Here is a 27743-nt window from a genome sequence, read left to right as displayed (position 1 = left end):
TCAATCTAAGGAAAAAGCTGAGGAATGTATAGATCCATGTTTTCTGATTCTATATTGTTCACGTTTGCGATTCAGTAGTAAAATATCTATATTAGGTGTTTAAATATCTGTAAAAATGTTCTTAGAATAAATTGTTTGCTAACTAATGAGAATTGGCTTCAAAAACGGAGCCAAAAATAAAACTCTTAGCTAAGATATATTTTCACTTGAAAAGGTGAATAAGAGCATGTAAATTAGTAAGTGTGCATTACAACTGCTATTTCGTGTGTTGGATTAACGTATTCAGAATGAAGGTAGAATAATTGTTGAACTACATTTAATTTCATAGAATTATTGAGTAAAATACAATAAGTAATGATTTATTGTTAGAAATGAGTTCTGTGAATATTATAGTAATTTTAATAATTTAGTTCATGAGTCAATCCAAGCTAGACCACCATCGAAATCCTGGAAGCCCTGAACCGCCGTCTCGTCCTAGTACGGCACTTTCCAACAGTGCACATCCACGATCACGCCCCAAGAGATTCGAACCCAAGAACTAACAGTCTTGTGTGTAAACGCCTAAACTCTAAATCACCGAGCCAGTATCCAACGGTGTTAATGTCTAACTTCAACGAAACCACGAAATTAAGCCACTATCCGAGAGTTTGAGAAATCATTCTTAAAGATTATAATCCATAGATTTAGACAAGCTGTTCACTGTGTAAAATGCTTTTGTAAGTACGTTTAGATAAAGTCTGCAGTCTCTTTTTTTAAAAACAATTGGCTCAATCAATCTTATGAAATTTACCTGCAGGTTCTTAACATCAGTGTGATTGAATGACCACTAGAATTTGTTAAAATTGTTGTGTCATCAATATATTCGTTGATATTTCTTCAGAATCATATGAAAAGTGTTCTCAAAATCTTAGCTAACTAGAAATGAATTAAGTAGTACTGATCAGCGAAAAAACTCAAGCTGGAAGATGTCTAGTATTATATATTAAAATCGAAATAGTTTGCCTATGAGAGTAATTAACTGTGATTAAGTAATCTCTTTATAAATTACTGATTGATTTCATGTATCTCATTATAGAATAAATGATAAACACTTAGTTAAATAGTAACCCTGGCATAACAATCAATCATCTCACCATATTTTCAAAAATTACATTTCAGTTCATAATATTAAAAAAACCAAACTCTAATGATCTTAACTCTGAAAATATTTTATTAAGGCTCAGAATTGATTATGATTTCGTTTCCAAATGTACATTATAACTCCGCCTGTAACCACTTCGGGGGTCACTGCCGGTCCCAAGCCCGGATAAAGGAGGAGAGCTGGGTATGAGGTTAGCGACTCCATCCCGTAGAAAACTAACTCGCTAAAAGAACGCTAACCAGAAAAAAAATAAATGTACATGATAATTTATTTTCCTCATGAAGAAAATATTTACCGGATATTCATGTAACAAGATGTAAATGATAAAAAAATAATCATCTAGTCAATAACTAATTTAGGCTTCTGTAGTTTGCCTTCATAAAATTTGAAAGAATTAGATGAAATATTTTAGTGATTCAATAGTGTACACATTTTTTTTCAAATATAGGAGTTACTCTGTTAAATATCGATACTGATTACAATTTATTTCATTGAGACACGTTTTTTTTTGCTTCTCATGAAACTAGATGAACATAAGATGTAAAAAAAACTGAATTGAAATTGAAAACCATCAGAGTGTTTTAGTTTACTCAAATTTCACTATAGAAAAAATATATTTTGTGTTTAGGCACTAACTGACTATCAGCTTATTGATATTTGATTACATGATATTCACTTTGAAAAAATAAAGTCTAGGAATTAACTTAATTTAAAATGACTTGAAGGAACTGTGTAAACATAGGAATCTAAATGACTTTGATAATTTATTAACAATCTATGGAAAAGTATCAAATTCAGCTGAGATATTCACATAATGTGCTAATCTGATGTAAATTATTTCATAAAATCTGAAAAGTTTAAAATAGCTTTGATTTATTTTCAAAATTTAAGACTCATGTTTTATTACGCGTCCAATTGTGGATGCTCATAGTACGACCGGAAAGCAGTATCATTTTGAATGTTGTGACCGTTACATCGCAGTTTGGGACTCCTCAGCAGTGCGCATCCATGATCACGTCCGCAGGATTCGGAACCACACTAGGACAAAATGACCATCCAGTGCTTCCAGGTTTTCCATGGTGGTCTAGCTTTAATTTACTTATGATTTCAACTATAAAATTGCTAAAATCTCCACGAATCCCCTTTTTGATAATAATCGTCATGTGCTTACTAGTGACCGGCTCCAAGAGATATATCCTGGTGTTCTAGTGACAAACAGTGACCAGTGTAATTCAATTGAGTCTGTTGTGAGATAGTAATTCCCTGAATACAATGGTGGATGGTGGTTCAATTTTGTGGATTGGATGAAGTTAGATATTGACATCGTTGGACGTCGAGTCAGTGATCCAGAGTTCAACCGTTCGCGCGCGAGGCCGAATATCTTGGTCTCGAATCTCGTGGGGCGTGATCTTGGATGCGTACTGCCGAGGAGTCTTACAATAGGACAAAACGGCCGTCCAGTGCTTCCAGGTTTTCGATGGTGGTCGAACTTCGGTTGACTCATGAATTCAACTATTAAATCTTATATTCGTTGATTCCGTCTATTGAAAACAAATTAGTAAAGCTACAAAAATGAGTTTAATATCCATACATAATGAATACAAAAGACGATACACTGTGAAATGTCCTTATACCTGATATACAGTTGTGCTCGTTTTAGCTGCATCAAATGTAGTGTATTTTACAAACTTTATTCTTTGTATATTTGTTGATATAAAAATTTCAAGGTAAATCATGTGAGATTAACTTTTTTCTTACCTTAGTTACTGATTTATTTTATGATGAATAAAAAAAACAATTTTTGAGACATTAAGACTAACAAAATAAAGTTTTATTATTAGAGCATTCAACACAAGATAAATGTAACATGATATTTGTCTGGATATCACTAGTTAGTTATTTAATAAGCAGGTTTGTAGTAAACGAGAACACGCATGAGGACAATCGAATGTATTTGAGCACAAATTACAGACTATCTCACTAAATTCTGATAACCATACAGTAAACAGTTAATTTACAAAATAATAATCAATTGTCTCAATCTTGACTGTTCTTTATGCAAATATCAGTCTGTCATCTCTGATTTCATTGTTCATGCATTTTCGTACCGAACGCGCTTCATTCCTGCTCTTTCCTTATCGATCTTCTGCCAAAATACATTCTATGTCTGACCATCACCATATACTACTAATGTGGATATAAATAGCCCACATCACAAGTTCAAAAAAATTCTTATGAGTATGGTTCATATTTATTAAATAAGATTATTAGAATAAATAAATCAACAAAGAACTAATTTAACATGAAAAGAATGAAATTTACGACTTAAGAAAGAAAAAAACAAATATATATATATCATATTTACCTACATGCTTCTAATGGATCAGGTGTTTCTTCCATACTCTTTATTTCATTTGAATGATCATCTGATTTATCTATTTCAATATCCATAGATTGAGATGATAAACGTAGAATATTTTCAATTCGTTTTATTCTATTTAAACAACGATTTAATTTTAAATTTAAATCGAATGGATTAATTCCTGTTTGTAAATAAACTGTTTCACGAAAATATTCAGCACAAAAATAGAATATATTTCCTTCATAACGAATTATTTTAATTTTATCATGTTCTGTATACTGAAATATAGAGAATAAAAAGATCCTAGATGAATATATAGGAAAATTATTTGAATGGGGGTAACAAATTAAAAATGATAAATAAATCAGGTTAGTTGCCATGTCCTTTTCAAAGTGCCAGTAAAATCATTGATAATCAACCAGGATTTTTTAAAAATGTTTTCGTTCTACTTTGATATGACTCAGAAGTGTACACCTTATTGATGGAAAAGTGAAATTCAACTCAGAGTAAACTTAAATGTATTCAATAATTTTGCAAAAGATAAATGCGATTACTATTAATGTATTCTATCAATTGAAACTTAATACACTGATCCAGCCTTTCGTTTCTCATTTTACGAGCTGTGTTGTAATACCAACAGATGATGCTCAAAAGTAGACATGGACAAAGCTTTCCCATAAAGCATTAAATTCGACTGGTGAATCAGATTGTTACATTTTGTAAGAACAAAAGTCTTTGTTTAGTATTTTATGTTCGCTATGTTGTTGTTGATGATGTTTTTATTCAGAGATTTCGACTGTTTGTACATGGTTTAGACTCACTGAATATTCACAGTGTTGGTTGTTTTAAAAAAATTACCCATCCTTACATAAAGTAAAGAAAGAAATAATTGCATTATGTATACTTCTCATTGTGACATGAAAATATGATGGAGTTTAGATTGGGTTAGTCAGATCTCCTACTCTGTTTGATAATAATTTAAATATTGTATAGATTAGAATACAATCTTAATATTCACCTTCAACTTTGAATTTCGGGATCAACGATAAGATCTTGAACAATGACCTATAATACACTGAAATCAGCAACAAAACAAGAGGTGACAGCTTCGATTAGTCTAAATGTTATATCCTAGCGAAGACATGAGTACGGGTAACTTCCGAGACCTATTAATCGACTATTATCCTATATATTCTCATTGTTTAACTGTTGAGTAATTATATTGTGTATATCTATATTCATTTTATCATAAGCTTCATTTTCACCTATGAATTATTATTATACAATTTACTGTCGTCAAATTATATTTAGTTCATTGATTATTGTCTCTCACGTTCACAGCCACATTTGGCTTGATCTTGTACAAATATTATTTTCTATTTTATGGTGTGATGCGTTCTTTCTGTCTGGTATATTAACCAAGTATGCTTGAAATAAATGATTCGCATAGCAGAAGCTGTAATTGGTGTTCTGGACTCAACTGGAAGGGCTAGGCGGACAAGGGACCGATAAGTAAGGTAAACTGCTCATACTGGTCGAACGTCTTTGATTTGCCACAGTGTTAAGATTAGACAAGTCGTATTCCAATGGGTGGATAATTCACGTGATAAAAATCCGAACAAAAAATCATAGCGAATTGGATACGGCCTTTTTTTAAGTCGTAACACTAAGATTCCTCAACGCTGCTTCCACACTTGGGATCAAATCATGAAGTTTAAGATCACGAAGTGAATGTGATACTACTAGACAAAGGAGTTGTTACCTGAAGATACATTTTTCAAAATTTTTCCTTTATCATCGATGGTTTTCACCATGCTGTCGGAATATCATCGCTGGTCAAAGGTGTTCCAACAATATATTTTGAATTTATTTGAATTTTAGTACCTATTCATCACATAATTATCGGATATCTGACCTAATAATGACAATTATTACTGAAATTCAAATGAATAAAAACAATATGTAATATAAACTGAATATGTTCGTTACACTCACATTTGTATAATCTCTACTGTTTCGATAAATTTCTGTATTTTGAATTTGTTCAATACTGTGAATTTTAGGCCATTGTATTCGTAATATAACAACTCCAACAGACATTATAATACCTAGTAGAAGTCCATAATTTACACTAAGTAATACTGTGCAAAGAAACGTAAACATCCAGACTGCCTAAAATGAAAATAAACGTACACATATAAAGACGTAAGTCAACATAATTTAAAGCTTTTTAAAATGTTTTGTATTTATGATAAGCAAACAAATCGACTTTTTCATGGATACTAATCCAGGAAAATGTATACTCTTGTGTTTTGTAACAAGATGACATTATTAGGAAATTCTGATTTTACAAGAAATTGGTTAGTCGAAAGCATATGAATTGGGAAAAAGAAGCATACATGTTTCTATTCTCAGTATGTAAATAAGTACACTTTATTAATCAAAGTAAATAAATGGTAACCACCTATAATTTACGAGAATTGTTCTATTATAGAATATATGATTTATTCAGTGAATGTGTAATCTTAGCTACTAAGTTTGTTATAGATAAAATGAAAATAACACATCTTAATGTACGTAAATGTTCATCAACCTGAGTCAGTTTCATTTCATAAATTATTAACCAACGGAATCGGAGATTTCTTACATTTATTCGACAAACACTAGGATGAAGATCACTAAAGCATTATTTTACAATATTTATGGTTATTCGACCATTATGATAGATTGTTTTCCTTATGAATCAGAATTAGCTGTATTCGATTTGTTTATGTTCTTGAAATACCAAAATAGTCATTTTAAAGTGAAATCGTGGCAACAAAAGGTGTGAATAGAAAACCTGCGTTCTAAGTATCCCTAGGGTTTTTCTGAGCAAAGTAAAAATATTACCTATGTATTATAAGAAGAAATTAGGAGTGTTTTAAAGGAGATTGTCGCAGTTAAGATATAAGAAAATGTCGTTTTTACAAACCTCACTTTATGACAGCCCCAAATGCCCTGGTACGGCCAAGAGTGGGGGCAATCCGCTCTCCCTCTAGAAATGCTCTCATATGGCCAAACGTATATAGCCTTTGCCAGGAAAGACCTCCTCACTGTCTCCTCGTGATATCACTGTTGTTTACGAAATTGAGAGGACGAAAAGCGAATGTCCGGCGCTTTAACCGGGTTGGTGGACACGGAAATTCCACCTAGGGGAGTTGGAAAACCCTGATTCCGAATCAATGGTGCACATGGGCTCCAGTATCCTGAGGGAAAAATGGCGTATGAACCAACTGTTGGTCACCGGCTACCATGGGACTGCATCTCCTCACGATACTCCACTGCCTTGTGGGTCAGACCTTTAGGTCAAAGGCGCCGGGTGTGGCCCCTTAAGAAAATTACCTGCTTCGGTTTGGGCACCTGGGTAGTATAACAGGCCTCACACAAATCAAATGAGATTTGTGCGGCGCATATTTATCTGGTGCTTCCTTGTACCAGTATTTATGTATTTAAATAAATAAATAACTTTGTGACATTATTGGATACAGTAGAATATCACATTATTTGTAATATCCAACGGTGCTGAGCCTTAAAATTCAAAACACTTAGTAACTTAATAATCTTTTTATTTTATATTATGAATTTGGATATTTCTATTTATATATCAAATAATCAAAAGCTGATCTATGTATAATTTAGATGAGTATTATTAAGCTTCTGCAAATACTTGAAATTTTCAGTTTGTAGGTCATTTTTAACTAACATGGTCATCTGGTGTTACAGTATCACGTGTTTATATATATACATAGCAATTTCTAAATCAATGAAAACATTTATAAAGATTACACCGCCAGTTATTTATAATATGATGTAAACATTGATGGAAAATTTATACTTGTTATGAAAGATATAGTTTATCTTATATCTTCTAATTTCCACTAACAGTTTCAAACTCATTGATTACACAAAGTAGAGAATTCTAGTCAAAAACCGTAGTCTTTAAGTTGAAAAGACGTCTGTAATGCTCCAGTACAAATGTACAAATGCCTTCATTCTTTATTAAGTAGACGTAATATATAATTAGGATTCATGTGAAAAGATGTGTTATAACTTATTATTATTAGCTTTACTCAATGTTATATTTTTGGTACAATATAGAATTTTCAGCACAATGTATTTCAACAAGTTTTCATTTCTTAACTCTTGATCGATCTTAACGACAAATATTGAGTGATCACCAGTTAGGAGTTAGCAGTCTAGTTAATCGACATTTAAAAATTACACATTCTTTTCGCTGCATATTGCCTGTCAGCAACCACGATATCTCTGATTGGGCCTGACATTCAATGTTGAATTTATTCAAAGTAATAAGTTATTTATCATAGGAATTTGGAAGAGTGTAAATTAAATTCACTTGACATTCACCAGCATCACATATAACAGTATTAATCCATAAAAACGTAATCATTTTACCCATGTTGGGCAATAAATCATTGTAACTACATTGTTTATTTAATCATTCCATGATTAACAAACATTTTTCTTTCATTAAAATTTAGAGGTAAACAAGTTTTAAATTTACTGAACCAACCATGATCAGTTCAATTATAACAGTTCAAGAAGTTGAAATGACTTTATTCCATTATATCATCAAAAATTCACTAAGTCAAACGAAATCGATGTTATATACCTTTGTAATTTAAACGAACTAAAGTAATGAAACCCTTGTAGTTGATCATAATTCGATTAATACTAATCATCTCAAAGATGATCATAATCATATTACTAATAAAATCGATAAAAATTGTCTTGTCATTACTGATAATGAAAAAAATATTAAATAATTAATTATGAGAAACATCACTGAAACTTACACTGTCCCATGGAGAAAATCTCCAAAACATTACTAAATCTTTCGCTTCCATAAACATTCCTTTAATAGCAACAATAATGATCGCCGATAGACAGAACTTTAAGGTAAATAAAAAGAAATAAGAAATAAAACTGTCAAGAAAAGTTATAATAGATCACTTGATAAAAAAGAAGTAGATATTACTTCTCCTATTATATAGAAATCCTTAAGATCTGTGTATGCATTGGTAATAATTCTAATTATCGGAAAGGGGTTTTGTGGAGATTTTAGTAATTTTATGTAGTTGAAATCATGAGTCAGTTGAAGCTAGAACACCATGAAAAACCTGGAACAACTGGACGGCCGTTTCGTCCTATCGTGGGACTCCTGAGCAGTACGCATCCACGATTATTATAGTTTATTTTTGGTGAATAACATGTGTTTTTCATCCTTGATCCATCATCATTTTCAGAGACTTTCAAATTGCATCCATTTGTTTTGATTTGTCCATATCCTTACCCAATAGTCTCAGGTCCACCACTCAGAGTTTCAACATACTAGACAGTTTTTCATCGAATTACTCTGAAAGCATATTATTGCATTGCAAAAGATATTTATTTGAATTTAGAATTTTAACGAAAATTTATTTAGTTAACTCTGCTTTATAGAGCTGTGAGATTTAATGTTAATCAAAGATGAATATGATAGTTTAATAATCGTTTCTTTTATTAAGTTTGGATAAGCTCGGTGTTATAAACTGTGATTATGTCAAAATATGTTATTTACACGTGATTACAAGGTATGCTCAGCAGGTTGGATAGCGAAAGCACACTGTGTGAAACATTTAGAAGTTTTAGAGACTAACACAAACTAGAATAGGTTGCAAGTCCTATGGTCTATATCATTATGTATTACATGTGCTTTGACATTCAGTTTAAGATCATTATTGATATAGCTAGCTAATAAAATGAAATATCTATCATAATTCAGATTATACACTACATTTTTCATATTTCTCTATAATCATATACTCTGTTGTTATGATATCAATGAAAACATTTTTCTGACTAAATTATACCCAACTTACAATCGGCACAGAAAAAAGCAGTGGTCCAATGAAGAACAAGACCAGTATAAGTAGTAAGCATGAGAAAAGACTTGCGACCTGCGTACGTCCACCAGCAGATACGTAAACAGCAGATCGTGATAATGATGCAGCCGCTGGATATGCATGAAAAAACGAACTGAATGCATTTGTCACTCCGAAAGCAATAAGCTCCTAGATTGAAAATATCGGAATATTGTTTTGTTAAGTGGCATTGAAGTAAAGAAATATTTTAATCATGGATAATTTCAAACGATTCTTTTTCTGAAATTCAAAACAAATATCTGTTGATCACTTTTATCCTGTCAGAAGTATTAATTATCTTACCAATGCAAGAGGCTCATGGCTTTCTCTAATTTGTCACAAAATGATTAGTGTATTTGTTTTTGAAAAACCGTTTTGATGGAACCGTATTTTATGTACAAGCGAATCAGATCTACTCCATTCAAGTAGTCGTTTCGACAAGTCTTTATATATCACCTACAGCTGATCCTATTACGAATCCTTATACGTTCATTAACTACTTAGAAACTACTTTTACATTCTAATCTTTTGAATTTTCTCAAAAGCATAATTCATTTATATCAACTACTTTTTGAATAACTGAAAAGTAGTTTAGGGTCATCTGTAAAATGCAGTTCTGTCACTACTTTTTCCACAATTTTCCCTGACAGTGAGTGACTTAACTTTGTAAACATAAGAGGAGGTCAGAGGGTACTCAATGATAAATCAATCACTGTCACTGAAGTAACTTTTCTCAACAAAACCGAGTGGAATTCGGAAGTACTTTGCCATTTTATGCTCAGATAAATCATTACATTTATGATGAATCGCCTTATATTTCTAGAACTAGATAATCATCGTCACAGCTCAACTCCATTTTCCTGTGTAAGATCTTTTGTGGTCCAAGTATGGCTAGCATAAAAATAGTACGATTAATCATTATCCTGCTATGAGTTTAAACACTGTCCTTTCAAAATACTTTTTTTCAACTTCAAATAGTTTTTTAATTATTCGTTCATAATAAAGGAAACCAAATAATCAATCGGCAGAAATGTATAAATGTTAGTAGTGGAATCCAGGACGAGAGATTCATTGTATTTGGGACACTTCAGTAGTATGTACCTAGATTCTAAAGTTAATGTTCACTCTGAGACTCGAACCCAGTACCTTTCTATTCAAATACCATCACGTTACCCACTTAGCTGGTGATTCATAAATAGAATTAAACGCACGTTCTTCATCCCACTGCTAGACACCATCCATCAACGCTCAAAAGAACTTTTGCCTTAATGGCAATATCCAGGCCATTTATACAGGATCCACGTATGCCGAGAAGAAACTGTTCAAGTGCAATTCTAAACATCTAAGCTAAGATTCAAACAGTCAATACAAATGAACCAAATAACTAATTTTTATGATATCTCATTGTTCAGAAATTTAGCATTACTAGTGAAAACCTTTTGTGAAAACTCTTGCTTTTGATATGAATACAAAGAGATTACTTAACCTTCATGTGATTTATATCTTACTGCAAACATTTCTTAGATTTTGTGTTCAAGTAAAATAGATTTTAGCTCTTAAGAAAATTGAATGACATGAAACTATTATACATTTTAAATCATATCAAAAATCGATTAGTCTCATTTGAAGGGGGTTTTGTGGAGATTTTAGTAATTTTTATATAGTTGAGATCATGAGTCAATTGAAGCTAGACCACCATGGAAAACCTGAAATCACTGGTTGCAATTTCATCCTATCGTGGGACGCCCTAGAAGTACTGGGTTAGAATCTCGCTTGGCGGAATCGTGGATGCGCACAGCTGAGGAGTTTCATAATGGAAGAAACGACCGTCCAGTGCTTCCAGGTTTTCGACGGTGGTCTATCTTCAACTGACGCATGATCTCAAATATATAATCTCATCTGATTTCTTCATTCAATATTAAACTACACACCAATTTGGTTAATCCTCAGTTTCATCTAAGAAAACGTAGTTGATTATTTGGATTGGTATATATTAATTATGGTAGTTCTGTTTGTACTAATTTGTAGTATATATTGTATTCTGGATAGATCATTATATCCTAAACAAGCACTTCATCATTTTACTTTCTATCTTCCTTTTTCATCGAACTTTTCTTGTAATGTGCTGTTTTGTAGCCACTGTCAATAATTTGGTTAAGTACATCTACCTACAATATATTTACGCTTCAACAAATCTATGTTTATAATAATCTGAAAATAATTATGGTAGAACTTTTTTAAAAAAAAGAACTTGAGCAACTGAGTTTGTATAACTAAAACAAATACGCAATGTAACCTATTTACTTAAGGAAAAAAGTGTTTGTAAATACTCACCTACTGAAATGTTTTGTTTCAAAAAATGTACATAACTATGAATGATTAGTTGACAATTGATAAAAGGTATTTAGTTAAGGATGAAATCAATTAAAAAGCTTATAAAAATCAGTTGCTGCTGAACTATCATGTCTAAGATAAGTGCCATTTTGTTCAAAATCGGGTTCAGTTTCATAGATCCATTTGTTCCTGATACTTTTCAGGATTCTGAGTCTTAATATTACTTTACACGTCTTCTCAATTTTACCCCTTTTTCCGATTGTGTTCTGTGTTTAGATTCCTATCTTTCACTGATAATAGAATTATTTCAGATGTATTAATTTTCAATCCCCTTACTAATGTAAAATGTGTTAATTTGGACCAATCCTTACTTTTTATTTGACGAAACTTTGCATTGCATTTTATCCATTCTGTGGTTATCTGAACTTGAAAAGTTCAATTTTCTAGCTAAACAAATGAAACTATACCAAACTTCTAATTTCAAGTCTACTATAACCAGCAGTCATATTGAAATTCATCATACCATACTAGTTAAATACAATCTTTTTTACTTGACATTTTTATTTGTTTATAAAGCTAATGAAGTTACCATCAAGAGGTTCGGAAGCATTTTGCACAAGTGAAGACTTGAATGAACCGTAAAGAATTAGTTAATTAGACAATTGTAATGAGTTGAAATGAAGTAACACTGTTAAAATTTTTCGGGTTACTTGATTAGTATTGATTTTATAGTTAAAACGTGTTGCAAATATTCGTGCAAGGGATACACTAATTGAAATACCAATAACTGCTGAAATAATAGTGTCACCAATATGTGGACCCATTAACGAGATATTCGGTACTTCTGGATACTGAATACTGAAATAAAATCATATTGAGAAATTGTATTTGACAAAGGGAATTAATCTGGTTTTGGATTTTATGTAGACTGGTTAATCTTGAGAAGAAACTAATCTTTGAATAAATTAATCTACTGACCAGTGAAAATCAAGTTTGTAATCGTACATATGAATAAATTTACAAGTTCATAAATTTTTATGACGTTAATTCAAACACTTAGCTTCTTCCATTTATCGAACGACAATACTCTGTTGTCATATTATTATCGGTAATGATAATAAAATATTACCTACCACTAATTTTCATGTTACTGTCCTAAATATCAACCCCGCTTGTAGCTCCTCCGGGGGCTACTGCCGGTCCCAAGCCCGGATAAAGGAGGAGGGTTGGACATGGGATTAGCGACGCCATCCCGTAGAAAACTAACTCTCTAAAAAACGTTAACCAGAAAAAATTATTCAACATCTCTACAGATTATTGAAGAACGTAGGTTATTTAAGCCAACAACTATTTTTAATGACCTCATAAGAGGGCTATAATTTTTCTAGCCAAAATAAAACATACGTAAATAAGTAAATAAGAAAGTGTTATATGGTGAACTTTTACACAGATTACGGATTAAATACATCCTTAACGTTCGTAGTTTAAATTACGAACTGACCCTAAATTACGGACATTTCGCAGTGTCCGCTAAGCCAACTTTTCGTCCTAGATATGTCATTTGAAATTTGGGGGGTCATTTTAAAACGAGGGTATGAAAACTCTAAGTCGTGTGCTGAGTTTTAATAAAATGACTTTAATTAGCATTAATTAGTGATAATCTGGTCATGTTAGTATAATGTGAATTAAGAAAAATGAATCTGCAAGTTAGGATATATATATATATATATAATGCATGGAATAACTTCATTGTGAGCCATTGTACACAGAGAGCTTGAGTATACCTCTTTTGGCCGTGTAAGTTTGGTTTCCTGGAGATGATTTCACTGGCCTCCGCTATGCAGAATAGGCATAACCTTGTACATTTAGGAAGATTGCTCTGGAATTTGTATGAAATTAAAGGATTTCATTTATTCATATGAGATGTTTGCTATATGCCAAGCAAAAAAGAATGACACTGCTGATCGATTCTGTAACCCCAAATCCTGACCATTGTGATACATGTTCACGAACACTTAAGGGGAAATGACTATGAGTACTCCCTTGTAACTGGCCTCACAACAGCAGTTAAATTGATATTAGCATATGGAAGAGCTCATGATTTATAACTTATACTTAATCCTTTGAAGTCAACCATCATGTCCAATTTATAATTTAGTCTTAGATAAAGAGATTTCTTGCTGTGTAAGTTTTTATCCTATTCTTCGGTTTCGACATATATTTTTTGACTAAGCTGAACAATCTTTGCTTTATAGATTGTTCTTTAATGGGTCTATTTCTTTATCTACACTGTCTTTAGTAAATATAAGTCTGTCTTTATGGTTGAGAAATTTGATTGCAGAGCCCAATGGCGAAGTTATCAAAAGTAATAGATCGTTCAGTTCATGGGATCTTTCAACCATCAACATCAAATGGGTTCCCAAGTGCACTGAAAAGACTTGCTGAGTTTGTTTATTATAATTGAAGATTGACAGAAGAGAAAACTATTTAGGACTTTATTGAAAGCTTCATCCTAACACACTATCCGTCGATGTAAAATCAAACCAAATATTAAATAACTGTAAAAGAATGTTTCAAATATTAATTGAACCTATTTGAACAAACATCACGAAATTGAAAAATAGTATCTTGCAAATATTTTATGCTAATGAGCATCTTCCCCAGATACTAAACAATCTATTCGTGAATTATCTTTCAGAAAATACTAAAAACATGAGAAAGCAAGGAAATATGGTTTAGTTATCTAAAGGACTCGATAAACAAATACATGGAATAGACTTTTCAAAAAACTGTAATCGTTTGTTAACCAAATGTAATCTATTTTATTAAACATTTTGTTTGGTTTTAATACTCTATTTTGTGAAGAAAACTACCAAATATCTTACCCTTTCGCTATTTCACCAACAATTTTAACATCATATTTACCGTGTAGATCAACTGAATATGAGACAATAGTTGATATTATAACCTGTGATATAGATTGATTAGTAATACTTTAGATATAATAAGTGCATGTAACAAACAGAACTGATTAACAATTTAAATATGATCTGCTTACTTGATATTTCTGATAAAAGAAGCCCCAATTTACTATAAGAAATGTATACTTCATATTACTTTGAACATGCTTTTGTTTATGATTGCTATAATATCTTGTTTGGCCTACTTTTAAATGATTTGTAATAAGGTGCAGTTTTATATCCTAATTTTTTACTCAGTTCTAAATAGTGAATATAGAAACCAGATGGCTTATGTTTTTTAAAATTATACTTTAGAAGTATATTTAAGCAGCATTCATTTCAACTAGACAGTTAAAAGTATGTAATCATCTAGAATATAGATTAACTTTTCATCAATTCAATTTTTTATCAAGCTTTATTGCACAGAATATTTGTGGATTTCTCACATTTACTATACTTCAACCGTTTCAGTGCCCCGTATACATATATACCTGAAGGTTATGAAGAAATAACGAATACATCATGGAAGTCTAAAGATCAACAATAGGCTGGATTCATAGAGAAACGTGCACTTTTTCAGTTCATTGATGATCGAGGATAATTTTACTTATTTATAACAATCTAAAGTTTGTTATGTGGCATATGAATAATTCATATATATACGTAATGATTTACTTTAGTGAACGAGAACATCAGTAGAGACAACCAAATATATGTGAACCCGAATTTACAGAATCTCTTAGTAATATCTGAGAGCCATACAGTAGATTTTTTTATTTGCAAAATGTCAATCAATTGTCTCAGACTTCATTGTTTCTTCGCTTTCACACCAATAATTCTCTGTTCACACTCTCATCTCTTCGATCTTTTTAACCTTCTACCGCCAAGCATTTCACTTTCGATTGATGATGAATACTACTTATATCTGTCGACATTAGTAGCACACACCACTTTACTATTAAATCCATTGTTCATCCACTTTGGCCTTTCATGTTTACTTTCACGGGTATAAACAGATTCAATCCACAAAGATTTTTATAAATTTATGATTCAAAGAATGGTTGGAAAGTTTTACAAGTAGCTAGAATCATGATTATAACTAGAAAGATAATTTCTTCTGTTAGAATAATTAATTATAGAGCTAATTTAACACTGATTTATAAAAACTTAAGGAATTCTTTTTCTTATTATTATCTCAAGCGATGAAAATGTCGTGAGTTTAACAGTGTGATCTTGAAGGACTAGACTTCATTTAATAAACAGTCCAATATTTTCTACTTAATTTATTCGTTTAATATGTAATACTATCAACTTTAAAGTTCCAAATTCTTGATTATAAGTGATTGCTTTCTGTTTAGACTGAATTCTTTTATCAAATATGTCAAAAGTATTTAAAAATTAATATTAAAAAAACAACAATGGAAATTAAACTCACAATAATTAAATCTATAGGAAGAGGTATAAATGAGATTTTCCTAACAAATGGACTAATCCAATCTTTGTAAATAGCCAAAATTGTTATACATCCGCTAGCCATCAATACTGTAGGTATGTTGGTATGTTGAACAGTACGAAAAATTTCATAGTATGTCTATTTAATGGAAAAAAAATACCCACAAATAAGGCTAATTCTCATTTGTACGAAAAAGAATATTAAATATACGTTTCCTGAATAAAACTATACTAAAGTATAAATTCACTTGGTATTGTTTGGTTGAATTTTCTCATTGATGTTTAGGACTGCAATTGACCAGTCTTTTATTGGCACATGTGTATACTGTGTGTATTGCCTCGATATGGCCTTAATTTACAAGCATTATAAGCAAAGATGGACAACGCGATGGTGTCTGAAGCGAACGTTACTGGATTCCAGTCCCAGAGTGAACATCAACTCTGAGATGCAGGTACATCCAACTGACGAGTCCCAAAAGGACGAAACGCGCATCCTGGATTCCACTGCTATCCACTATCCATCTTTGTTTATTATACTAAAGTATGTTTATCTCATGGTAGTTATGAAACAAATTACGGCTGATATTAAACTATTGTTATAATTCCATGAAGATCCAGAAATATTGATATGAAAAGATAGTTTAGAAACTTCTGTTGTGTTAGTCAGGCATTAATGCACAGTTACGATTTAAATAACCTAGGTCTAGAACTTGCAATCAATTACCATTACTAGTAAACCGCGAATATTTGTCTTCATTTCGCAGTTAGATTTCGGTTTAACTCAATACAATTGAGACAAACATAAATACCCACGTTATCAATGCTACAAAAATTCATTAAAATTTTTACTGAACTATATACTATATTATATACTGTCAAATTTTAAGCAAGAAACATTTGTACTTTGAATGAAAGTGTATTAAAAGCATAAGCTAGTTTTCTTATTCCTGTGTGTTATTTATAACAATGGTTCCCTTTGATAAATTTGAACAGAGAAATGAGAAGACAAATTTTGTGAGATAGTACCATTTCGTGCTTTCTCGTCAGTCACATACAAGCAACATGTTATTCGTGTAAATACAGTTTTGAAGATAAGGTCAAAATTTCTTATTTAGCATGACATTCACTCACTAGAACCATGGTAGACAAAGGTCAACGTACAGTTGTTTTTGAACACACAAAGTTGGACTTTTCCGACCAATCAAGATAGCTTCGAGTAGTTTGAGTGTGTGTGGGTTTTGATGACATGTCACAACTCTAAAGGCTGATTTTGGGTCAATTTGATGACCACTCATCATTAGATGTTTTGCAATGGACGAGGCTGGGTTTCTTGATCGATCTTGAGATGACGGGCTAGGTGGATGAATCATGGATTTGATTAACCATCTTGGAATATGTTCCCCTATCCTGTCTTCCAATCGGCGATCTGTCCTACCTAAGTAACTTTCTCCGCAGTTACATGTGAATTGGTAAATACAGTGGGATTTGGACTGAATCGGTCTTGGAGGCTTGATAGGGTTAACTGAGATCGATTGAGTTGTTGTGATAAGCCTCAGATTAGCTGCATTGAAGGTCGTTTTTATTGCAGCTGCAGTCTGTTTGGTTGTAGTTTTCATGCAATGATCACCTTTGAAAGGTAACTGTAGGTATACTGGTTTCTTGGGCACATCCGTTGCTATCAGTTTCGTCGTATTTGTGTTCTGATGACCAATAAACGTTTCAGGATATCCGTTTAATTTAAGTGTCTCAGTAATAAACTTAAATTCGTCGTCCAATGTATCTACAGTGCAGATTGTACTTGCCCGAGTGAATAAAGTTTTGACAATAGAACGTTTATATTGTATGGGGCAGAAACTAGTGAAGTGGAGGTATTGTCCCGACCAGGTGGGTTTGCGATGTACTCTGTGTCTGATCGATCCGTCTGGACGGCGATGGAGCAGGATGTCGAGGAAAGCTAGTTCATTATTGTTTTCTCCCTCATAAGTGACTTTCAGATTCGGGTGAATTGCATTAAATAAATCATTGACTTGATTAATATCTGTAGACTGTGGTAATATGACAAGAATATCGTCGACATATCGTTTGTAAAGTGTAATACCATCAATGAAGTGACTCACTTGCCTTTAGAGTTGTGACATGTCATCAAAACCCACACACACTCAAACTACTCGAAGCTATCTTGATTGGTCGGAAAAGTCCAACTTTGTGTGTTCAAAAACAACTGTACGTTGACCTTTGTCTACCATGGTTCTAGTGAGTGAATGTCATGCTAAATAAGAAATTTTGACCTTATCTTCAAAACTGTATTTACACGAATAACATGTTGCTTGTATGTGACTGACGAGAAAGCACGAAATGTTATTTATAAATCATCTAGTCGTACAGCATGCAACTCAGTATTCGATAAATTCACGGACTTAAACACGAATTATGTCATTTGTATTCACCTCAGAGTAACGAGATAACGATTAAAGATTGAGGCGTTCTTGTATTCGTTAGATAACATTACACTTCACAATTGTTACTTATTGTCATTAAACCTAAAGGCTGTTAGTTAATTTTTCCTGATATATTTCCTTAACCAATTATAGGATTTCCCAGTTCAGAATTCTATGTATAGTATTTTACATCGGAGTGATACACTAATAATTGCAATTCAGTAAGATTAACTTACATTACCTTAGTGGAAACAAATATAGATGAAATCATTATGTCAATTAAAAAGTAAACTAATCACTTGAATGAGATTAAATGAAAGTTTGGCCAGGATAACAGCTAACATATGAATTCCAAATTTATGGTGAAGAAGAACAACAGTCTTATGGATCCTATTTGTCATAACTCCTTTCGTTTCGAAGAATAACAATGTTATTATAGTATAAAATTGAGAAACTTTATTAGTAGTTCTGTCAAAATGGTTTTGAACTTTAATCGGAGTTAGTAAATTTCAAGGGTTCATGCTTTAAAAAAATAATTCATTTTTAAAACAGTACACTATCAGAAAAGGCTTTTGTAATGATTTACTATTTTCATGGATGAAAACTGGGTCAACTGAAGCTAGACCACCAGGGAAAACCTGGAAGCACTGGACGGCCATCTCGTCCTATTGTGGGACTCAGCAGTGCGCATCCACGACCTCGCCTCGCGAGATTCGTATCAAAATTAAAAGCTATATGCAAAATACTGAATGTTTCTAATTAATCAAATTGTGTCAAACTTACGTATGGTATAGTGAATAAACCAGGAAACCGAGGTAATTTTAAACCTAGTACATTCTTTACTTGAGTTGTAAATACATGAACGGCTACTCCAACAGTAAAACCAGATGTCATTGGTACAGAGAAATATCTGATTAAACTGCCTAATCTGAATAATCCCATTAGAAACTAAAATTAATAAAATAAAAGGCCAAGATTTATAAACTACTTGATAAAGGTATGATAAATATTATTACTGTAACTTAACTGACTTATAAGTTGATAAATAAAATTATATATTACTGTGATTTTATTTGATTGTAATGAGATAGTCTGTAGAAAGCCTTGTCAACTACAATCGTCTAAAACTGTGTACTGTTATTTGTGTCGTATATACTACTGTAAACAGTGAAATGCGAATGAGGGGGTTCTACCAGTAGTAAAGGCTAAACCAGCACTGACAATGGTTTGCATCCAGTAACCAAAAACGTTTAGACGTTAAAATCTAATTTGATATCTTAGCAATAATAACCAGACTAATCGATCTAATGATGTATTTGTTTGATTTCAGTAAAAGATCAAAGGATGTTTTACTAGCATAAAAACACCTCAAGATTGATTTTTATCATTATTAAATGCGTTTTATGGATGAATAACTATTGTCTAGTAAACGGATTGTATAAAAACTCATTAAAACTGTTATATCGATTGAGTGCGTGTGTGCACTGTTATTATATGACGTGATGGCACCACCAGTCAGAGAGCAGTAAATTTATTGATCTGATCCAATGATACACAAGAGCCGTATGAGCAGTCTTGAGTACTTATCAGTCCTGCTTTCTGCCTAGCACAGCCAGTTAAGTCCAAAACACCTATAACAGCCTCTGCAATATGAATCATTATTCTCAAACATATTGGGTTTATATACCAAAACAAACTGACCACATCGTACCATAAAATAGAAAATAACATTTGTACAAGATTTAGACAAATGTGGCTGTCAATAGGGGGAACAGTAATTAATGGACTAGTGATAACTCAAGAATGGTAAATCGTATAAAATAGCCTATAGATCAAAATAAAGCTTATAATAAGAGGGACACGAATATGAATAGTTTAGTTACTTAACGACTATACAATGGGGAATATATATATCATATTGTTCCTTATTAGTTCTGAAAGTTACCATTCATAAATCTCCAAGGAATATAACAAAAACTATTGTGATTGATGCCAAATATAGATCTTTCAACCATTTTTAAAATAAGCTGAAGAAACATTGACCTTTTAAAATGCAAACTATTTTGAGGTAACTTGATTAAAAACAACTACACAGATTAAATGATTAAGTGAATAACATAAAATGAAAGCCTTCCTAACGTATGCTAGCCATTATTTTTAAAAGAATATAAACTAATATTATGTAAGTAAAGCATTATATCTTACTTGTACAATACCTACTGAAAATCCTAATGCTAATGCATAAGGAATTCTGAACTGTTCTGCATCATGTATTGAAGTGTCATTATTGGTCATATTACCATATAGTGCTTCATTTGCTGATTTTACTAAAAATATAAACCAGATATCAGTAAATTATAAAATTATTGAAATATATTTGGATTCATTATAAGTATAATTCTACATAGGAATACAATTTGGAATTTATATTGAAGTAGATTATTTGAATTATGAATCTAATCAATTTACAATAAATTAATTACTATGATGAATAAATTACACTTCTAAATAACAATGGAAAAATACAAGTAAATAACACCAAGTAAATTTAAATTTCACTCCATTACACAAGCGGGTGGCTATCAGGACTCAGTAGCTAAGTGGATAATGCGATGGCGTTTGAAGCGAACGGTACTGGGTTCGAGTCTCAGAGTGAACATTAACTACGAGATGCAGGTACATTCAGTTGACGAGTCCCAAATAAGACGAAATGAGCGTCCTGGTTTCCACTGCTAGCCACTATCCATCTTTGCTTATTAAAATGATATTTTGATAATCTCTAAAAAACATTTCAACCTAGAAATACTAACAATGATAGCCTGTTAACTCCAAAATTGAGAGTGTTATGAAATACTAAGTTAAACTTTAGTAGATAAACTATTTCATATGACGACGAAATATGGCGCTTTTTCGACTTATCTATGTTTTAAATATATTACTTCTTATTATTGACAAAGGTTGTTATTACTTTCATCAGATTACATATAATAGAAGCATGTGTTAAAAGTTAGTTCGTTATTGTGCTCTTTGACTAATATAGGGACTAATCCTTGTATTTAAAAAAGGAAATATGTGGTAAGAAAACCGTAGTCTCTAGCCTATATTTAATATCATAGGTAATTTAATATAATCACGGCTTTTCAATAGTTTATTCTGAAACTTCAATGATAACCTTAAAATTTACAGAATGCATTTTGTATGTTACTAGTCATTTTTCAACAGTTTATTTTTAAGATAACTGAACGACTTTTCTAATATAAGCTATTCAAGGAACAGTGAGTTTCGTTACATAACTAAAGTTTACCGGTATTGGTCAGTGATAAGTTAATTTTAATTTTGAGATCATTTTAAAAAAAATCAAAATTGAACTTGTGGTACCATTATTATTAATAATGAATTTATTTCAAACAAGTTGTTTGATAAATGTATCCTGACATCATGCGTTCAAAGGTTAGTTTAAGGAAGGATGATCAACTTCTAGGATTGTAATCAGGAACCACAAAAGTGTAAAATCTTAACAGAATTATATGTTACACACTCTAGTCTCTTTTTATTTCATAGGTCAATTATTGCAAACAAACGGTTGAAATTTTTTCATAACCTTCCAGGTTTTTGTTTGTTACTATGGCATTTAGAAATCTCTTAGAGAGCATTTTTAACTGTTCATTGATATTACGGAGATATAAATTGTGGTTAATTACATTGTCGATAATAGGATTGGAAGAGATTTCATCTACATATACATATTATCCAGGAAGAATTAAAACAAATCAGCGGAGAAAATAAAATTGTCTTCTCTGAACTGTCTTAATTCTTATTTAATGACACCATGAGTTACTTCCTTTATGTACTATTCATAATAACATAGTGTTTACTGAATAACATGCTTCAGTATAGCAAGTAATTTACTTTAATGAAATTTATTAAACTTACTACTCTGAGCCTTAAGATGAATTACTCTATCAAGAAAGTCACCTGTTAGTAAACTAACTACTGCCATTGTACCTGAAAAAAAACATCAGACAATTGTTTTAGAAAAGAATTTATTCTTTAACAATGAGAATAGAAAGTATTTTGAAAGATTTTTTAATGGATTCTCTTAAACTCTCATGATAAATCTGTTTCTAATGGTCTACTTTCTACTCCATGTAAGAAGTTAGAAATTCAGTACATATGAAAGTACATAATGCAGTTTATTCAATTGATGTTATTACAATTTACTGTATGTAACGATTTAAACAGAATAGGATAAATAATTTAACACAATATGAATAATAATAAGGCGCTTGAACAAGTAATTCAATGTATTTTCATTAACTAATAATCCACAGATAAGTATATTGTACTCATACGACGGACTATAGTGCAAAGTGGTGCATGGAGGACAGCTGAAAGATGCATTCCAAGTGAGGACCGGAGCCAGACAATACTGCTTACTCTCGCCCCTTTCTCTTTCTTCTGGTGGTTGACTGGATTATGAAGATCTGAACATCTGAGAGGGAGCACGGTATACAATGGACAGCTTGCATTCAACGAGACTATTTGAACTTTGCAGATGACTCGGGCTTTCTGTCCCATACACACAAAAAAATGTAGGTCAAGACAACAAGTGTAGCAGCAGCCTTTGCATCAGTAGGCCTCAACATACACAAAAGAAAAAGCACGATTCTCAAATACAACACGGAGAACACTAACACAATCATACGTGATAAAGAAACTCTGAATGAGGTGGAAACATTCATGTACCTGGGAAGCATCATTGATAAACAAGGAGGATCGGATGCAGACGTAAAATCGAGGATTGACAAAGCAAGGGCCTCATTCCTACAATTTAAAAACATATGGAACTCAAAACAACTCAACTGAATTCAAAGTGAGAATCTTCAATACGAACGTCAACACAGTCCTACTGTACAGAGCTGAAACGTGTAGAACGACTACATCCATCGTCAAGAAGGTACAAGTATTTATAAACAGATATCTACGCAAAACACTCAACATTCACTGACCGGATACTATCAGCAATAGCGTTTTATGGGAGAGGATAAACCATCTTCCAGTTGAAGAGGAAATTAGGAAAAGACGTTGGAAGTGGATAGGACATACATTAAGGAAATCACCAATGTGCAACACGAGGCAATCCCCAACTTGGGATCCGGAAGGGAAGCGGAAAAGAGGAAGGCTCAAGAACACATTACGCCAGGAGATTAAAGTAGATATGAAAAGGATGAATGTTAACTGAAAAGGATTGTCCAGGACAGGGTTGAATGGAGAATACTGGTGTGCGACGTATGCTCCTCCATGAGGGGTAACAGGCGTAAGAAAGTAAGTATATTGTAGAAAATCTGATAACCAAAAACAAAATATTCCGTAACTATAGTTCAAAACAAAATATCACCTTATCTCTTATTCATTAGATATAATACATAACTCTATAATTATCTGATATCAACAAACATCTATTGGTGTTACATTGTATTAGAAGTTAATAAAACAAGGAAATAAACTGAAAGACGTTAGTGAAAATGAAAAACATCTGATTGTAAAGTTAATTTTATTCCTAAAATTTGTTCAGATGAAATAAGTTTAGCTATTAATATCATTCTTTATAGTGAATGATGAAAATCATTGACTAGAAAGAAATAAAATAACTGATTGATCTTAAAGCAATGTAGTGAGATAAGTGAGTAACACTGAAAATTAGATTATTAAAAATAAGCTGTGTTTCTCCAAATCAATAAAATTCATCTCAGAGTAAAGGTTTTGAAACTATATTCTTAAATAAGATTCTAGTCAATCTTAACTAACAACATGTGAAGAAAGAAACAAAATGTGTTTCATCTGTATGATATCATGATCCTTCAGGAAATTATTCAAAGTACCTTGCAGAATGAAGAACTATGTTTCATACACTGAAAGTGGTTTATACATTATTTTGTTCTCAGAAATAGTTCACACGGTTTCATAAGTTAAAAATACCTCAATACCCTTTTATTATCTAATACCTAGTCGTCTACTTAATGGTAGTTAAAAAATAGATTTAGTCTTGATTATGAGTAGATATAATTAAGAAAGATTACAAATTAATGGATTAAGATAGAGATCTACACAAAAAAACATCCATAACTTTGTCTTCATTGTAAACATAGTTATAAGCTCATTATGATATCTCCGCTTTAGTCTAAAATGCAATGATCAACAATATGAACACAAACTATATATTTACATACTTAACATTTTATTCATACCATTTAGATTATTTCTGTTCATGCAATATATATTATAAGGTAATTATTATTCAAATCAATATTTTTTCCAATTACAGTAATACTACTTATATTGTAAAAAATATGTGTACTGGACAAACTAATCTAGTCAGTATATATACTAACAAAACTATGTTCCCTAAAATATTGATTATTTAGATTTGAATTAATTATATTGAAACAATAATTTATCCCAATTTCACGAATATCAGTTCTAGTTCCTGATTATGTATTATCCTTGGATTATGTGAAATAATATTCATTAAAAGTGTCACCCTACTAATGGTTTACGCTTTATAACTAGAATATATCAAATTTATTCAACAATATATATGAAAACCTTACCTATTGATATATGTCTGGATGTTCCAAGAAAGAAGTAGATTAGCGATGGGAAGAATGAAGTGTATAGTCCGTATACTGGTGGCAATGTAGCAACTAAAGCGTAAGCCATGCCTAAAACAGTTAAAGAAAAAAGTTCATTATGGTAGATTCCATTCCTAATTCACAAACTAGTTGGTAAAATTCAATATGAGATAGATAACAATTATATAATTTTTGATCAGTGAGATTTTGCTATAGGCTGACTTCAGATGAAAAGTCATTAAAAATCAGGAGAAGTTTGATAGTTCTTTTATCTTAGTTGGACACTAATCAACAGTCTGCATACATGGTTTCAATAGGGGTTGAGCAAAATACCTCCAGGTCCCCTGGAAAGTATGTCACACTTTGATATCTCCAGTTAGTTCGTGATATAGCGTGATAATCACCCAGTGTCCTCGGTGATATTTATTTAATCCCACCTGTCATTAATAAATAAAGAATTTAAATATACACTCATAAACTAAGTTGCGTTTGTTGTCGGTTAGCAGTTCAATAATGATATGATCATCTTCATGTGTGATGTTTCTTGTGTTACCAATCTTCTGACCTACTACGTCAGTACTTATCACCTACTCACGAATGACTGTATAAATATATCAACTTCATGACACAGAACGCTGACTATGTTTTGCTATAATAGTTTTTAGTAATTTCATGCTATATAAGTGAGCATCTGAAGTCGTTAAACAAACCAAATTTAAAAACACTTGGACATTTTTTGTCTAGAATACGTTACACATTTTCATTCACAGAAAATGATTTATGTTTGTTGCGCCACATATAAGGTTGTTTGCCTATAATCAATCTGACAACAAAAACCTTGTCTTTGTTTAGGCGGTTATACTGCTCGAAATGTAATTGTAGACATACGGAGATCAATGGAAATTTATTATACAATTTTAAAATTCCTTTTCTGTCTAGCTACTCAATTTTCAATGATCAGATTAGAAATGAATCTATTTCTATTCTTCATTTTGATTTACGAACAAGCTACTTTAGATACATTTCAAGTTATGACTGTATTTTCAGTCATGCTTGGCTTTCATGTAGAATAAATAAGAAATCTTTAGTGTCAAAAAATCACTCATACTAAATCCGATACATCTTTGAATATCAACGAATACCATTATGCTATTCATTCGAAATTGTAGACAAGGAGGATACTGTTTTAAATATTGTAGTGATATTTTCTACCAGTTTAACCCACCGGATTCACGTATGCTTTGAAGTTATGGAAAACGGTAGCTATTTATGTTAAGTGGATACTTGAATATATAATCACAAACTCCAACGGGCAGATATTTTGAGGAACCTCTCACCTGATTAACATAAAAGTGGAAGAACCAAACAGACGGTTTTATACTGTCTAACGCTTACCTTTTTATTATCGAAACTTTATCATTAAGCTTCAGATATTTGAAATACAAAGAATTTAGCTGCTAAATAACGGTATGTAATACATATTACATTTCCTATGATATAATAGATTTTAAACATTTCTAACCTTGAGGTACATGCATTATCCCAACTGTAAATCCAGCAATTGTATCATTCACAAGCCAACTTTTTACTCTATAATGCATCAGAATCTGGATAAAAGGCAAATAAGTAATCAACCATTTCAAGAAACGAATCATAAAATATTGACACTTGTCAATTATTGATTGTTTTCTACTTTGTTCAGAGAATTCTTCATTCGTTTTTTCATGGTCTGTATTAACATTTTCATTTGTATTGACTTTTAATATTTGAGAGAATTTTTGAAAAAATGGTACGAATAGACGTAGACATTGTTGCCATGTAGTTAGCGATTTTAAGTTCGAATTATATCCTGCATATTGATTAAACGTTTCTTTATTGAATAGAGGGCGAGTTATTGAAATTAATGGGTTATGTTCGTTGTTACTATTAGAGTCACTTTGACTACGAAGAGTTTCCATAGTTTAAAAACCAAGCTAGAAATAGAATAAATACTGATATAAAAAAGAGATAAGTGAACAGAGGTTTTGTGCTCATGTATATGAGCTATTGAATTATGGTTTATCAGTGTAAGACTGTTTCTTTGATGTTCGGTATAAAGTACTAGTTATGTCTTGTTTAATTTATGTAACTAGAAACAAGTCAAAACTTTTTTGAGATACTAATTTTCATAATTTGTATGTTACAATGTTGTGATGGTAAATGTTAGGTTAGTAAGTCACTAATTTTCCTTTTAAATATTTAGGAGGTATACAGAGAATATTAGTACAAGGTTAGTCACCCATTGATTATATGTGGCTTAGAAATCATAGGTATTTGTGCACGTTGGTATAGCAGAAATCAAATAAGCAATATATATTGTACTATTAAACTATGAAGAAGGGGTAAAGAAATATCATGTCTACCACTCTGAGAAATGAACGACAACAAATATAGATTAGAGGGAATCCGATTCAAGGATAAACAA

At 31.7% G+C, this 27743-nt stretch overlaps 1 protein-coding gene across 1 annotated transcript; it reads right to left on the bottom strand.

Moving 5' to 3' along the window:
- On the bottom strand, window positions 1-27237 carry Smp_145320 (putative sulfate transporter; the record flags this gene model as incomplete). The annotated part of the gene is made up of 13 exons (XM_018796840.1): window positions 1-86; window positions 3511-3781; window positions 5499-5671; window positions 8353-8452; window positions 9422-9613; window positions 12508-12655; window positions 14683-14765; window positions 16193-16348; window positions 19431-19595; window positions 20853-20974; window positions 22581-22652; window positions 25259-25369; window positions 26802-27237. 13 exons carry the CDS (start codon window positions 27235-27237, stop codon window positions 1-3), a joined length of 2115 nt encoding a protein of 704 aa, XP_018651941.1.
- Between the last annotated feature and the right edge of the window lie 506 nt (window positions 27238-27743).

This window comes from Schistosoma mansoni, chromosome 4 (genome assembly GCF_000237925.1).
Source record: "Schistosoma mansoni strain Puerto Rico chromosome 4, complete genome".
Lineage (NCBI taxonomy): Eukaryota > Metazoa > Platyhelminthes > Trematoda > Strigeidida > Schistosomatidae > Schistosoma > Schistosoma mansoni.
The sequence above is the reverse complement of the archived record's forward strand: the minus strand, read 5'-3'. Positions and strand labels throughout refer to the sequence as shown.